The sequence below is a fragment of the Zonotrichia albicollis genome, chromosome W (genome assembly GCF_047830755.1).
Source record: "Zonotrichia albicollis isolate bZonAlb1 chromosome W, bZonAlb1.hap1, whole genome shotgun sequence".
NCBI classification, from domain to species: Eukaryota; Metazoa; Chordata; class Aves; order Passeriformes; family Passerellidae; genus Zonotrichia; species Zonotrichia albicollis.
In genome coordinates, this window is record NC_133859.1 from 8,367,029 (window position 1) to 8,383,827 (window position 16,799).

Here is a 16,799-nt window from a genome sequence, read left to right on the forward strand (position 1 = left end):
GGACGCTATTCACTCAGGTATGAAGACTATGTGTTCATTTTGCCTTACTGATAATTTCCAGTATTTAATAGTATTAATTTCTCTAAAAAGTATATTTTAAAATAAATTCAGTGTTTATACTTAAACAGTTTTATTTTTGTCTATATATAGATCTCTTTCAAAATATTTCAAGGCTGAAATTTTCAGGAAGCTAAAGGGCAATTCTACACTTATGTCCCATAATCAGCATTTAGAAGTATCCACTCTATGACATTCTTACCAAAGTCTTCCATCTCGGTTTTTTTTTTAAGTGCTCATACTGAAATAAATGAAACAGAAGTGTGCAGTGGTACTTAAAAGCATCATGCATCCCAAGGGTACTAAAATACCGCAGTTTAGGTGGCTGGTTTAGCCCCTATAGATACCAGATAGGGTAAATTTGCCTTCAGTACTTTTGTTCTCTATACTTTCAGGGCCTTTATCCAATGCAGATGTATGCATATTTATTTATATTTTTAACGTAAGTAGCATGGGATTTGAAAGGCTTACAAAGAAATTAATTATTTCAATTAATGTAAAGTAATTGCTATCATCAGTGAAGATAAAATTAACTGCATGCATGGGTCAGTAAGTGCCACACAGGCTACTGAACTGTTGAGCAAGTTCAGCTTACCACGTGCCACACCGAATAAGACAAAAAGTCTGGGGAAAATTGTATGCTATTATGAGATTGAAACTGCTAACATAACATAATTCCAAGTGGAAAATTCATATTGTGAAGAAACCTTTATAAAGAGGTAATAAAGACTATCTCTAAAAGTCTCTAAAAGCTCTTATATTTTAAATGTAGTGGTATTTGTTTTTAAGTAATAAAGCCCCAAAGTATAGCAAGAAATGCATCTGTTATTTGGCTTCTTGTTAGATGCCATTACCTGGAATCTATTTTATTCTTGACATATGTAGAACTCATAAACTCATACCATAGTGCCAATAATTATTTATTGTGCTGTAATTATTGTGCTCAATTTCCCTTCAAAACAATTTGGTTCCCTGGAGCACGGTATGACTTGATAAGGAAATATAAAGGAGTTTATTTTCCTTTAGTGAAATTCAGAGTGAAGTTTTTTTAAAAAATATGATTGAATAAAACTGAAAAATTTCCTTATAGAATCTCACTGTAGCAAAGAAACATACACCAAATACTGAAATGCTTTGTTAATGTAAAAAAAAAAAAACAACTCATTTTGAGGGGGTTTGAGACATTAATCCTTTTAATATCCAGATAATACAATAGTACATATATATATATTTGCATTAACTCTGAACCTGACTAATATACCTTAGGGAACTACAATGCTTTTTTAGTAGCATAAGCACCAGAGAAGTGAGATACTTCAAATTTTTGAGGGAAAAGAAAGAACTTGTCTTAAATAACACATTTTGGATGTAAGAGATTGTTGATTGTTTGTGTTTCTTTTGAAAAATCATAAATTTTGAAGTGTCAGCTGATAATTTAAATTTAGTATTATACAGTATATAGTAAATATATAACATTATACTTATTATAGTATGTGGAGAATAGTATCCCAATTCATTTTTTAGTAGCTGTCAAATATGAAAACTTACTTCTGTGTCTTGGCTCAAAATAGAGTAATATAGGAGCCTAGCAGGCAAAATCTGCATTCTGCTTTGTGGAACATTTGATCTAGGACTTTAACATTAAAAAAGTTTGCCCTTCCAGAGAGGAATAGCTGCTCATAGGATTGAGTTGTAAACTTGGAGAGCCTTGTAAGTACATGATCAGCATTAAAGCCATATTTCATTTAATGTTGCTGCTCTTTTTCTTCCCTCACATTGATTTCTCCAATTGTGTCTTCTATATGGAAGACCACTTTATTAACTGGTATAACTGGGTTATATTCTAAAATGTTACTTTTTTAACATTCTGTAGCAAAAGTAGTTGTTCACTTTCTTAGTTTTCTTCTCATATCCTTTTTCTCTGCTCCGTGAAAATTAGAGGAAACTACTTTTGAAAGCTCAAAAAATAACTGATAACAAGAGGTGAGGAAGAAAAGGATTTAGATGCTTAAGAGTTAATAGGTAGTCATCCTTCTCTGCACATGCATGGGACATTTCATATGGATCTTGAAACCACAGTAATTTTGTGGTGTAAGAGACCCATTCCTCAACCATCTCCTGCTTAGATCCTCGTAAATGTGATCATTGTCTTGTGCTCTATTTTAACCTTTTCTGAAGAATGAATATTGGGAAGTAATTAAGTGTAGAGAGTAAAAGGGTGAAGGAGAAAAGAAGAAATAAGTGGCAGTAAGACAGTAGTTTGTAGGACATCTTCTTAATACAAATAAAGGGAGAAAACGACACTTTTTTCTGAGACTTTTGGAGCTTTGTAAATGTTACAAACTTAATCAAGTGTATTGGTAACAGCAGTTATATAGAAGTTATATTTTATCCTCATAAAATTTAATGTTCTGCATGTTTAAGTGTTACATGTATGCATAGTTATATAAACCTTTAGATGGTAGGAAAAATACAAGTATTTTATTTATAGCCAATTCACAGCTGTCTCAATATTCTGTCATGTTTTGAAAATTATTGACATTTTGGAAATATTGTGTCAGCTTGTAAGAAGAGTTCTAGGTGAGCACTATTGTTTCATGTGTTAGAAGACCAAAGTAGAAGTAGTTGGAGAAACTACTATATTCAACAGTCATGAATGACCAATCCCTTCCTTTCTTGATAATAGGATTCCCAGAAACTGGGCAGGACATCAGAAGTTTACTGTCTTAGTGAAGGGAGATTTTTTGGGGTGCTATAGAGTCCCATAATGGATTCAAACCATTGAAATTCCTCGGGCCTTCCTCAAACCTGTATTATGTTCAGTACTCTTCCTAGTCCAATAAATAGACAATTCTTAAAAGTAAATATTTTTATTTACATGTCTGCTTCTCTCACTCCAAGCTCCTGTGTCTCATAGGAGATGTTGGTGTGCCCTAGGTGTGTCTGGTGTACTGGATGCCATCTGTCCAGTTCTGCCCACACCTACTGCCTTCCAGACCTCAAGCCGCATCTGCTTCTGTCACACACACTTCTGTGATGTGGAATGGCAGAGGATCTTGAGAGATACATGGTGTCACCAAGGGGTTTGGACCTCTGTGATCATAACACAGTTCCTTTGTTAGTTAAATTGTTCCTTACTTTAGGTCATGGGCTCCTGTGGTGTGGGGCTGCTGGTGTCCTGTGCTCTACAAGGCACCAAAGGTGTTTGGGTCAGTTGCCATGCATCACTGCATTATGGCAGAGGTAGCGGAGTTAGCATGGTAGTAATAGCACATACTGAAAACTGAGAAAAAATAAGTCTTATGCTTGGGGAAATCATGCAAGTCTGTAAGGCTCTAACTGGGATGAGCATTAGCTTTATTGTACAGGTATTTTATTAATCCGGGCAAAAGGTCACACGAGTTCAGGGAATTGTACAGGAGGGAGGTTTTCCCTCATGTAAGTGAAGACCTGTTTGATTTTTAAATGAAACCAGATAGGTATACTCAAGGAAAGTACATCCAGCAGGTATGCTAATGTTATATTCTCTGATTTGATTCTGCCTTTGAAACTTTCTAGCTCCTTTTAAGAGTTTCTAGATGTTCACTTCCAGTAAAACCTAGAAGCTATAGTAAATTTTGTCCCATTTTCATGAGAATTCAGCTTCAGGAATATGGCAACTGGTAAGTTAAAAAAGAGATAATGTACCATCGAGTGTGAATTTTTGCAAATAATCTGTGTTCTGGTGTAAATTGTGGAAAATAATGTACACTAAATACTACAAATATATTTCATCACTGAATGTTTATTTTCCATAGAAGTCTGAAGTAGAGCATCACATAAAATAATACAATTAAATATTACATTGTATAATTGTCAAACATTGAACTCAGGTCTACATACAGTGCTTGTGCAGTATTTTGCTTATGTTTCTGATGGCTCACTTTATTAATGCCTAGGACATTATTGATCTAATTATTTATTAATTTTAAAAGCAGAGTCAGAATAAAATGTATGTGTGTAAAATATTCAGCTAGGTTAAGATAATGGTGGCTCAGACAAAAATAATTTGAATCAGTGAGAAATGTAAAATAATTTGAATCAGTGAGAAATGTGAAATAAAAATTTGCATATGTAAGCCCATGTGTGAGGAAATTATATGAGCAGATGCAGTGCAGCCCACACAATGCACATAAATATTGTGTCTATATCTTTGGAAGCGACCAATTTTAATACCATAAGATTAATTTGAATACCTTGTGTTTTTAAAACAAATACTGCATAGTGACGCCTCCTGAAATGGTTTCAGGAATATATCTGAAATTTTCTGTATTATAATTTTATTTCTATGCTTTATAGATGTATTTCACCAGAAACCACCTTCTGGTATTTCTCTCTTGTCAAAGGAATATAAGAATGTGCAGGTTCATACATGAAATACAGGGGTTCAGATATAATTTCTGGATTAAATCCTTCATTTGCCAGATGTGTTTTCTGATGCTTGAAAGTTGCAGCAGTTTGCATAACATCCTATGAAAGAAATAATTCAAATAAGATGCAATATTCCATTTCAGTCTATATGAGTGAAATTATGATGTACTTACTGAATAAAATAGATCTTACAATTTACTATATAATTTCTTCAGTTAAACAATTATCAGATTCACAAGTGCAGTGAAATCTAAATCTAAATCTAAATCTAAATCTAAATCAATATTTTTTTCTTATTAATTTTCCTGCTAAAGCAACACACAAGATAGCAAGTTTCTGTTTCAATATATGCAATTTTCTTTTAACTTTCCTTAGGGCAGTCCACCACAAAATCAGTGGAGTATGGAACAATTGCTTCACTCTGCAAAGAGCTGACTGATTTTGTGGTATTGGCTCTCTTCTGATTTCCTACTGCTAAACTTAATTTAAAACATTAAACCCGACAATGTTAAATGCCCTCTTGTCTTATTTGCCTGCATAAGGAGTTTCTATACAGCAATTATTAAAATGCCAATTCACGAACAAGTTGTTCTGCACACAGTGGTTGGGGTATTTGAGCAGAAGTAGTATATAAATAATTCGCCTTTCAAATGCTGTTTACATGTAGAGAAAAGTTTAAAACAGACTGTTCTCAAGCATTGTTATTACTTGTACGTGTTTTCAATACAGTGAACATTTCGTTTTAGTTCCCATGCTGAAAAGGTCCACTTTTTAGTTCTTGTTGGAAGGAAGTTAAAAAAACTCAGGTGGAAAACATAACAGAGCCCTGGAGTCCCCTGGTTTTTTGCATCCTTGTCCCCGTGCCTCTGCTATTCTTTTAGAATCAAGTGGAAGATACTGAGAACAGAAAATCAGTCTGTCTGATTTGCACAAAACCAGTCAACCATAATTGCAAGTTATATTAGAAAAAGCCTACATAAGGACTACTGAAAATTTTTCAAGAATGATTTTGGTTTTAATCCAATATTTCATGAGAATTTCAAGTATTTCTCACTGTTGATTAGGGTGACCTCTTTCTCAGGACCTAGAAAAGGGAATAAATTTTCTTCCAAACAGAAAATTGTGAGTTCAGCATATACTGAAGTATGCTGCTATACTCCCCTAAGACATTTCATAAAGCAACAACAATTTTTTCTCATTTTGATTTTTTTAAATTGAAGTTATTTCCTTTAATAAAAATTTGCACACATGTAAATATCAGTTAATTAGTACTGCTAGAAACTTTGTTTACTTTGACTCCTCCTCAGCTACCTAAAAAAAGATTTAGTCAGAGAACAAATAAATGCAAACAGGTTGTTTCCACACATATAAACCTTAGAGCACTGTATATGTTTGCTCAATCTAGTGGAACTCTAAAGACAGATCTGTTCCAAAAGCTTTTCCCAGAAGAAACCAGATATGTCCTGAAGGCCCACAGATAATATAACCTATGCTTACTGCATGTGAATTTACATTTACTTAGTACAGTAATCTGTTAGTGAAAAAAAAAAGGTTTTCTCAATCTATAAATTCTTCAATTTAAACCGTTTTGACTATTTTTCAGTATTTAGGAAAAGTAAAACTGCCTCTCAGCATCCCCTAGCAGCAGAAAACTGTGAGCTACAAACTTTGAGATGATGCAATGTGGAGCCTTTTCCTACCCTCTGCAGTTCATGCTCTCCTGCTTGGTGGCAGATCAGCCTCTGGGGTGTTCACAAGGGGTACAATCCTTGTATTTTAAGGTGGATGTTAAAAAAAGAATTGTATCCCAGTTCTGCTTTTGTTCTTTGAAACATGTGAATGCATTTTAATTCTCACATTAGGAAATCTCCATAAAAATTTTATTATCTGTTGTAAATAACTCAGTAGTTCTTTGGAGCCTTGTCAGTAATAGTGGATAATAATCACTTCAAGGACAGCCACATCAGGAAAAGGTTTGAAATGGATCATGCCACCCTGTTATAAGAAGAACTCTTATGAGTAAGGCTACACATATGTTTGCTTAGTCTTCTATTGACTAGAAGAAGACACTGGTTAAAGAACTTTGAAGTAAAATCTAACAGCAAAGTTACTAGTCCCATCTAGGATTCTTAGGTATGGATGGATCCATAACACAAAACAGAAACATAATTCATCATATATTTGCAAAAATTCATCTTACTAACAATCATAGGAACAGTAATTTAGGGCACTATTTCCTTTTGTTTTCAATTATTTAAACTGTTTGTAAAATGCATTCTGCATTCCATGGTTGAAGTGACCAATTTTCAAGTCAGACAGAAGATAAATACAAGTGGCAGACACCTTATTGTCTTATCACGATTCTCACAAAGCGTGGTTGGGCATAACTTGGAAGGAAGGCCTCAACATGCTTATAAAGTCTGTCTCCATTAAAGTTGTGGTAACGTTTAAGCACAATAGCTGCCATCCCTGTTCTTCCTTCATAATCTAAAAAAATTTGAAAAATAGTATGACAAGTAAGAGCATATATGAATGTTTTGTAACATTTGGGGGTATTCAATAATATTTAGAACAAGTAAATTGATATTGTGATATATCATCTTGTTTTCTCAGATATCACTGAGTATAAAGTATATGATATTTTATTAATTAGGTTTATGATATTTTATTACTTTACTTATTTTATTTATACATGATATTTGAGAACTTTAAAAGTTACTTTCAGTGAGATTATTCAATTAAAAAAATGTCACTGATGTCTTTTTATTGGGAATTCTCTGTAGCTGGAACTGCCTGCTAGGTTTTATTCCTACCTGAACACTGGTAATATAATGACTAATTAAATCAGAGGGAGCATTAATTAAAAAGAGAACCTAAATACACCCACACAAAGACTAATAGATATAAACATGTATAAGACTGTACTTGTTCTATATAAAGTTAAATGCCTATTGTACACTGTAAAGGTAGTGCTGAGTGCTTTGTACTCTGTCCCACAGACAAATTTGTGACAAAAAAGGTAAGTGATTCCTAGTAAATTACAGGCATCAAATTATGTTTGACATGCAAACTGAAACAAAACCCTTTTCAAAATTATGTACCAGACATAGTTCCTGCATTCTATTTATTGAAACACAAGAAAAAAAAATTAAGAGGAGAAAATATCTGAGTTGTAAGAAATCAACTGCCACAGTTAAATCTGTTCAGAAAAAATGAGCAGCCTTGAGATCTGCCTATAGGCACTGGAAAGAAAAAATATGGGTATTCCTTTTCCTGAAAATGAATCTGCTGTTACTGAACTGGTGATATGCTGTGAAGTTTGTTATGGCAATATTTGAGACTCAAGTCAATACAGAAATATGAAAGACCATGCTGTCTAGATGTTATTGACACTGCAAGCAAAACTTGATGTGAATCTTGAGGCATTTTTTTATGTGCTATTTACTGCCTGAGGTAGCAATAACCCTTTCGAGGAGCCCCCATCAGCTCCAACTGCAGATGATAATGAGAGATGCTTTGAATATTAGACCACAGTTTTATTTGCATGCACTGCATGACTGCCACCTGCTGATCAACCATTCAGATGATGGCCTTTTAATTTTATTTTTATGTATCCTCTTTCCTTGAACCCATTGTGTTTCCCATCTCTGAGTGCTTTCTCTTGACAGCTTCTTCTTCATGTGACTAGTTTCTTTTAATACTAAGACTTTATTTGCCTCCAAAGGAAATAATGAACAGTTACTCAGCACCACAAAATGTCTGTCTTCCTCAACCTGTTTCTTCAATGGCTTCATCTTCTGAGAATTTTTTAAATTTTGTAATTTGGTTTCCTACAGCTTTTCAGCATGATATTTTATATTTTTATGAAGCATCATATATGATTGAGAACATTCCAATTACAAAAAAAAAATATGTGTTCTTGGACAGTACTCATAAGATAGTGGTTTCAGACGTTATCTTTTAATATACTGTATCTTACCATTTTTCAGATGAAAGCCTGTAGCCTAAGTCTTGCGTAGTTCATAACTTTGTATGTCTCGCTTCATATTTCTCACTTCTGTTAAAATTTTTAATTTATCCAAATTTTTCTTCCATTCATTACAAAATTTCAGCATGTCATGTTTATTAAATGCAGCATTTTACTGTAACTGAAATTTCAAAAACTGTAGAAAAGTCTGAATTGCCACTCTGAAACTTCTTATATCCTTACGTGTACTTGTGCATGCAGTTGCAAGAACAGAAAAGTTACAGTAAGAAATTACTCTCTTCATTTTATGTTCTCAAACTATAGGAAATGTCTTACTTTTTACGCTTACACCATAAACGTTAACTTCTTGGACAAAATCCATCATACCAATGACGTCTGCAACTTCTAAAGTAGCAACATTTTCTTCTTTCCACCTGTTGAAAATATTTCTTATATTAATATAGATATTAGCTAATACATGTTTTATTCTATACATGGCAGAGGACCACTTTTAACATGGGCTACATTCTTAACTGAAGAATCATTTTCTGGTTTAGTGCCATCATATTTGAATACCCAGTGATACAAGAAGTGCCAAATTTGAAAAATTCCAGTATGTTGGACTGCACTTTGGTGGACTTGATTCCTATCCTTAGTGATTTTGTTTAAACAAAGTTGACATTCATCATGTTTGAGTCTGACCTGTGTCATCCAGGCATGCATATGTGTGATTTCTTCCATGGATTTACTCTTAACTTTGTGCTGTACCTGAAAGTGTCTCCCACCCGGTCAGTCAAGTAGAGGAACCCATCCTCATCCATCACTAGGAGGTCCCCTGTGTCAAGATACACATCTCCTTCCACAAACACATTACGCAGGAGTTTCTTCTCCGAGGCTTCTTTATTTCCAACATATCCAGAAAATGGGCTATCCTCAGTAACTTGAAAAACTAGAAGACCAGGTTTACCTGCAGGCCATGAAAAGGGGAAACATATATAGACATCTATATATATATATATAGAGAGAGAGAGAGAGAGACATATGTATAAACATATATAGAGTGAGCTATTAAGAGCATAAATTATCATATTAAAAATCCTTTGGAAAGCCACGTCAGTTTTATGTGTCTTATTGCTACATTACCTTAGTTCTTCCCTGAACAGAAGAAATGGGGGAGTGGAAAAGGGAACATAATTTTGCTTCCTTCTCTTCCAAAAATTTGGACCACAGGGAAGAGATCTTTGGAGTGTGTTGTACATCACTTACCTGGTAAAAGCATTTACCCATTGAAAAGATGATTTATCTTTATGTTGTTAGAAAAGGGTGATGGTAGTCAAACAACATGTGTAGAGGCAAAATATATAGTATCTAAGATTTTTGAGGGCTTTGAGGTTTTCCAGAGGATAGAGATGCTACTGCCTTAGCACTGGTGTGCTGGTGTGACAAAACAAGTTGTAATCCACAATGTGTGCCCCTGATCATCAGGGGGTCTCTGGGGTCTGAAGCAAATCCCTACTGGGCATCATTCCTTGTTGCTGCCTAAGTCCTATTTATAACAAGGACAAAACTTCCATTGCCTGCACTGGAATTGATTCAGAATGTCCTTTAAACATGTTTCTTATTATTCTTTATCTGTGATAACTGCTGGCTTTGTTCTCAATGTGCTCCTGAGATTTAAAGATAATTCCGTCTTCGAAAAACTTTTATTTTACTCCTTCAGAAGATGTAAGGAGATGTTTTCCAACAAATAATTTTCTTCATAGCTGTATTTCTGCATCCTAAATTTAATCCTCTTCATTTTTTTGAACACTCCATATGAAAAATGGAATGAAAGCTCATACTACCTTTCAGAAGAGGAGCTGGCATTGCTGCAAATGCCATGCATAATTTATAACAAAAGAACAACCAAACAAAACGGAGTTGCTCTAACCCCAAGTCACTTTTACAGAAGGATTCTCCAGTCCATTTTGTGAATTTACTGTCATTACTATCTCACATTGCATTCAGTGACAGCTTCAGAGTTGCCTAAAAAATATGTGTAATCTGCAAAATTTTTCTAGTTGTGTCATGAAACTGGGAATTTTATCAATTTCACTGAGACGGCAATAATTTTTTGTGCACTTTCTAATATGACTGTAGTGAGGAAGAAAGATCTTTTCAAGAAAAAAAAAATCTTTTCCTTTATTTGGATATTGTCAGCAAATAATATTTTATCAGAAAAAATAGAAGATGGCTACTTTTTTTTTCCAGTACTACTACCATAGAATAAAATATGATATGATATTATATTATAAATGTTATATTATCAAATATAAGCAATAATAATTGTTGATTTGATGACCAGTACTACTGTGTGTCATTGAGATCTGACATAATCATAACCTGCTATCATTTAGGTCTTCTGTACAAGTCCCTCTTCTACCTTCAGGATTTTTATCTCTATGATAATTAAATCTACATACTAAAACCAATGATGTTAAAGACCTTTTTCCCCACAACTGATAACTTTGACACAGATGGATTCGTGCATGTGTACACAGGCACATGAATATTTGATGTGGCTTTGATAAATGCAGTGCTGTCTTTGGTAAGACTCAGTTTTGGGGATTTTTCTCAAGGATATTCTCAGCTAGGAGGCTACCTTATTTTCAGTCTGGGAGCTTCAACTCTTTAGGGTGGAGTATTCCATTTTTTTATGGTAGAAACACAGAGAGTTTAAATAGTGGTTGTGTTTTTAAGTAGGATTTTGGGAAGTCTGTGCAACTCTAGGTACTAAAATGATCAATCTGGTTTTGTCACTAATCGTAAAAATATGATCCACAATTTGAAATTTTTCTGTTCTTCATCAGAATTTTAAATCTGAAACTTAGAAAGCATCTTTAAACATCTGGCCTCAGAGCACAACATAGCTGGGAATTACTGTATCTTTTGTTTTTTATTAAAAAAAAAAAGAAGCACTAAAAAATCTGATTTTTCCAAGAATAGGAACAAGTTCTTCTCAAGTGAGAATAAAAATATTATGGGCCCCAAATATTACTAATGTTCTTATATGATTGTAATTTTTTATTTTGGGTTATTTTATAAATATTTGTATAATATTGTATATATTATTGCATATATTAGCAACAGATCCCTGTTTGGATCTATTTTCCTATTTTTTCTATTTTCAAGTTCTAGGTGTATGTCAAAAATCTGTTGCTTACAGAAATTTCATCCTCTAAATTGAGTTATCTATTAGTTAACAGATAACTAATATTTTTCCTTACCTATGGGTGCTTTCTTACACCTTCCATTTTCATCTTTTATAAGTTCTTGTTTCCAGACATCATATTTCAACAACTCAAAAGAATGTAGAAACTAAAAAAAAAAAAGAAAAAAAGCACACATGCATACTTAAAACCACATTTTCTTACTAATTTTCTAGATTGGATAAGAATTGCTTTGAATTAATGAATAGTCCCTACTGAATATTGAAGACTTGAGATAGCCTGAAATAAACTGACTGTATTCTAAGAGGCAATTGTCAGAAAGTGTTCATATCATGATAAGCAACACTAAGTATACATATAAAGGTGAGTGTCCATATCCTTTACTGATAAAAAGAAGCCCTTGTCTAAGAGTAGGGTCAGATTCAAATAATTTATACGAAGGATAAAGTGCATTTGATCAAATTGTCAGTTTTGCTTTAAAACTGCCATCTATTTCTAATATTGCCGAAATGCAAATCAAGATGATTCTCTGACAAAAAAAAATTCCAAAATAAATTTACAGACATCTCAAAAATTACACCAGACAGGTACAAATGGAAACTTTCAACTTAATGACCTGATTAGTCTTTCCTGCCTCAATCCTCCATCCACGTGGTTAAGATTGCTAGAAGATTCAAAGTCTTGCAGAGTTGTTATCATCATCATGCCAAGGCATTTTTGGCATCTCAGATATAAAGCAGAAATCATATGGAAGTCATTAATCTGGTCTTGATCTTAACTGATCTGAATCTTTAGTATTGTTTGAATACTATTTCATTGTTGTATAATGTTCATGAGTCACAGAAACTGTACAAATTAGAAAAGCATTTGAGACTGTCAGGGTGTTTTTATGGTAGAAACACTGAGAGTTCAAACAGTGGTTGTATTTGTAAAAGTATAGCTTAGATATTTTGAAATTAGTATTTTTCTCCTCTGTTTGCTGAGAATTTTGATTTTTTTTATATTGTTAATCTTATTTCAGAGAAAATGTGATGCTTGTTTTAATGAGTGAAGATGCAGCCAAAGAACAAATTTGTATACGTTTGCTTTGGAATATCTATCTCCTGATTTATACAAAAAGTCAAATCAAAACTAGTTTCTGGCCTCATCATTTATTATATGTGGATTTTCAGGATGATTAGTAAACAATTAATAAGAATTGTCATTACTCAGTCCTTTGGGTAGTCACTTCTATACAGACAGTTTGGGGTTTTTAAAATATATTTTAGGGGAAAAGTTGGGTACACGAGCTTCTATGTACTCATTGTGTATATTTACTGTGGCTTCAAAATACATGTACAGAGAATAGAGTCAAGGAAGTGGCTAAGAATAAGGCTTCTGTTTTCATGAACCAATTATTATTATTATTGTATCTGGAAAGAAGGAAGCATTTTCTTCCTTCCTGTTCTTTATGATTTCTGCCTTTCCCATGCCTTTTAAATTTTTTTAAAGTTATTGTATGGTTAATTGGTTGGTTGGTTGGTTGATTTGATAAGCCTTACCTTTGAGAAGATGCCAGCACGGCCCACAGCTCCTATTTTATTAGTATAGTTCAGGAAACTAAGACTTCCTTCTGTGGACCCATAGAATTCAAATATTTTAACTGGGCCAAACCTCATCAGAAACTCTTTCCATACAGAAGGTCTAATACCATTTCCAAGGGCAATGCGCACCTCATGAACTCTGTCCTCTTCTTTCTGTGAACAGACAAAAAGAAACATCCTGTAGCTGGGAAAAGTGGATCTAAATACCTAAAATTGACCTAATACTTTCTAACAGAACAATTTTCATTTGCGAACTGCCACCTTGACTAAAATACTTCACAGAATGGGGTTTTTTGCTGTTGTTGTTGATTTTTAAAAAATAAAACAGAGAAGCATAAGCAATCTTGATCTGAGGTTGAGGGGCTTTTGCAGGGCGAAAACTTTATTTCTGTAATTCTTTGAAGTTTTACTTATGAACTCTATAAGGAGGATGTATATTAAAAAGTTTAAAAGATTTTAGCTGTAAATAAATGGATTTTAAGGAAGTGCCATTTTCCATAGAATGGAAATTCCTTTCCCATCAAAAAGAGAAGTTTTCCTGTATCAACAAAATCGTGCCTTAGAAAACACTTGTGATACACAAAAGTTGATTATTTTTGTAATGATACTTGGTAGAAAATTTTTCACATCTGCCGTGTTCCTTATGGAACCTGAAAAAGCAGCAGAATAACTCAAAGCTATAATAACTCATTAGGTTCATTTTTAATCTTAAATCCTAATTCATCAACAGATTATAATAAAATCTGCAGTCAAAATGTAGTTGCTAATGTGTCATTAGTTACATATTAGTGATGCAATTATTGTGGTAAACTATTCAAAAGTTTACTTGCATAAGTGCTTTTGGCATAGGAGCAGACTGCTCAGCCCTCTGTCCATAGGACTGTGGTCAAGACTCTCAGAAGCCCTCACTTTTTTGGAGATGTAGTTGGGATTGAGTAATTAAGTTGCTGTTATGGCTATATGTCAGCAGAAAATAAACTTATTTCAGGTCAACAGGAATGGTTTCTTCAAATCAAATAAATGGTTGGTTTGGTTTTGTTGCAGTGTTATTCCAATCTTTAAAACTGTAAAATTATGTTTGATTTCTAAATAATGTTAGGGTGATTTAAAGATGGAACTTTGCCTTGTAATTGCACTGAAATGTTTTAGCAGTCACAAACTTTTGACTTTCAAAAACATTCACATAAAATTGTTTTGTGAACTATGTATTAGCAGACAACATCATTTGATCCAGAACTGCATTTTATGGCAGATAAATTATTTGCCACAACAGGATAACTGTAATGCCATGACCCAACCTCACTGTTAAACACAGCAGTGAAACTGGAGTTTGATATTCCCTGCTTCTGCCTAATCAGACGTGTTTTCTTTTGCAATTTTAATGGCAAGTCTGAAGGAATAAATGTTTTTGGTCACATGTATGTAATCCAACTGAATTTTAAACCAGCTGGGAGGCTGACTGGGAGACTTCCTTCTTGCATAATGTTGTCCCTTCTTCAACACTTTGTCTTCAGGATGAAATGATGGGTTTTGATTTTTTCCCCAATGTATTTTGTGATACTGTAAGACTTGAAGTAAAACTCAAGAGTTTGACAGATTACAAGCAACAGGAGAAACTGTTATTCTTACATTCTTATCTTGGTTCACGCCCGGTTCAACAGGTGTGATCTGCAACATTTCCCTGCACTACCTTGAATTTTAAATGTCTTTATTTAAAAGTTACATGGTTCTCTTTAAAAACATTCTTTGACATACTCAGTCACAGAGTTTCTGTACACATGGAGAAATCCCCAAGTGCCTCCTAGTTTCCAAATCCATGCTATTTCTCAGTTTGTGAGACCTGGGCATGCTCAGTGAAAGGAGGGAAGGGCAGACACCCTGTGCATCATGTAAAGCATACTCCAAAAAGTCCTGCATGTTCAGTCCTAGTCCTGAACCATACCAGACCTCTTACCCTGCATGGGTTTCTTTCATTGCAGATGAACCTGTGTGATACAGTAGAGGTTAGATGTTATATATGCATATAATATCTGGTTATATGTTATATGTGGCCATAATCTAGTAAGATACGTGATGTTGACAGAACTCCTGATGTACCTGATCCACTCCTGTTAGCAACCTCACCTCCCTCAACTCATCCAGGCCATCTCTGGTTTTCCCTCTTACCAGTTGCCAGTTAAGTATCTATTTCTTCTCTGTTAAATTTTTGTTATTGAGTCATGAAAATATAGTTCTCATTGCTTTTTCCTGCAGGAGAAACCTTTACACAACCTGTCTGGCCTAGCTAATTATTCCTTTGTTGTTTCCTGATCCATGGACTACTGCTACAGTAGTTGCTGTTGGCCAGGCTTGAGTTATGTTTCAGGCTTGTTTGTATAGGCTTGAACTCTGGCCAACAGCTATCCTTCTTGTACCTGTTTTGCGGAGAAAAGAAGAAACCTCACAACTTGTAAAAGTTGTAAAGCCCAGTATGCTTTATTACGACGCGCGCCAGACGCAAGACTCCCCAAAAGGGCATGCGTACCCCTGAAGATTTCAGACCTCCTTTTATCCCCCTTCCAAATGCATATGCATACAGTTTCACAATAAGTTCATACATATTCATCTTGCATGACACTTAGCACTAATTCTTCTTTATCGGAGGAATTCCTAGGTCGGGGGCAGATTGACCTCGTGGTTTTTCTGTTTTTCTTTCTCTGTCTCCTTGCTGTGTCTGGAACGCGGCCTCTCCTTCAGCTTTAGCTCCACAGACCCTTCACCTAGTTCAGGATGGATCCTTACTCTGTCTCATTCCCCCCTTTCCTAGGAAATAAGTAAATTCTTTTACTTAAGGAAAATTTCCACGGCAATAAGTGTCTTTTAATGCTTCACTATGTACCTTTGATAAAGAGGTTAGTACAGCCATTCGTTTTAGTATTCTCCAGTTCCAAATTAACAATGTAATAGATAATCTTAAGCTTATCCCAACTAATATTAGTAAAACTAGAATAGGGTGGCACAACTTATCAAAGATTCCATTTGCAGTTGGTGATCACCCAAAGATCACATTTCACCAGTGATTATCCGTATTTTATTCTTTGTAGAACTCTGGTTATTTCCTTTGTATCATGTTGGACAGTAATTAAGGTTTTCTTTCCACTTTCTCGGATTTCTTTCAAGACTTCTAATAGGTCTTGGTGCTTAATTAATTGTTTTACCAATGTAAGGTTCGCCCCAATAGGGGTAGGTGGTAGTCTGTGATACATTGTGTAATTGGCTGTAATCAGCTGGTGGGATGTTACTTGTACCAAATACGAAAAATCACACCCAATAATCTTAATAAAATTACAAATACAGAGATTAGAATGGTTTCTACTAAACAGAATAACATCATTGCTATCAATTTGTACAGCAGCATAAGCAGTTCTCAAACATACGCCCTTTTCCAATATATACGAGCACAGTTTTCTGGTCAGTGACTGGATGAATTTCAAAGTGGCAAATACCCTGTTCAGTGTCCAAACACATCTTGGGCATTAGCAGTATTGCTTTCACAAATGAATCTCATTTGTTCTCTAGTAATGCAGGATTCTA

General features: G+C 34.3%; 1 protein-coding gene across 1 annotated transcript; it reads right to left on the bottom strand.

The window, feature by feature from the left end:
• Positions 1-4,389: 4,389 nt before the first annotated feature.
• Positions 4,390-14,903, bottom strand: LOC102074790 (long-chain fatty acid transport protein 2). Its single transcript, XM_074531881.1, has 7 exons — positions 14,856-14,903; positions 13,185-13,379; positions 11,701-11,791; positions 9,203-9,401; positions 8,771-8,868; positions 6,827-6,954; positions 4,390-4,566 (listed from the first exon to the last, which is right to left on the bottom strand). Exons 1-7 carry the CDS (start codon positions 14,901-14,903, stop codon positions 4,390-4,392), a joined length of 936 nt encoding a protein of 311 aa, XP_074387982.1.
• Positions 14,904-16,799: the final 1,896 nt, after the last annotated feature.

What these genes read in the sequence shown, in the direction of transcription:
- LOC102074790 (XM_074531881.1), bottom strand. Translation starts at nt 14,903, where the DNA reads ATGTTGCAGATCACACCTGTTGAACCGGGCGTGAACCAAGATAAGAAT. An exon ending in GCGTGAACCAAGATAAGAAT is followed by an intron (nt 13,380 to 14,855) that starts GTAAGAATAACA and finishes GTCTGTTCACAG; the next exon opens with AAAGAAGAGGACAGAGTTCA. An exon ending in GTGTAAGAAAGCACCCATAG is followed by an intron (nt 9,402 to 11,700) that starts GTAAGGAAAAAT and finishes CATGGCCTGCAG; the next exon opens with GTAAACCTGGTCTTCTAGTT.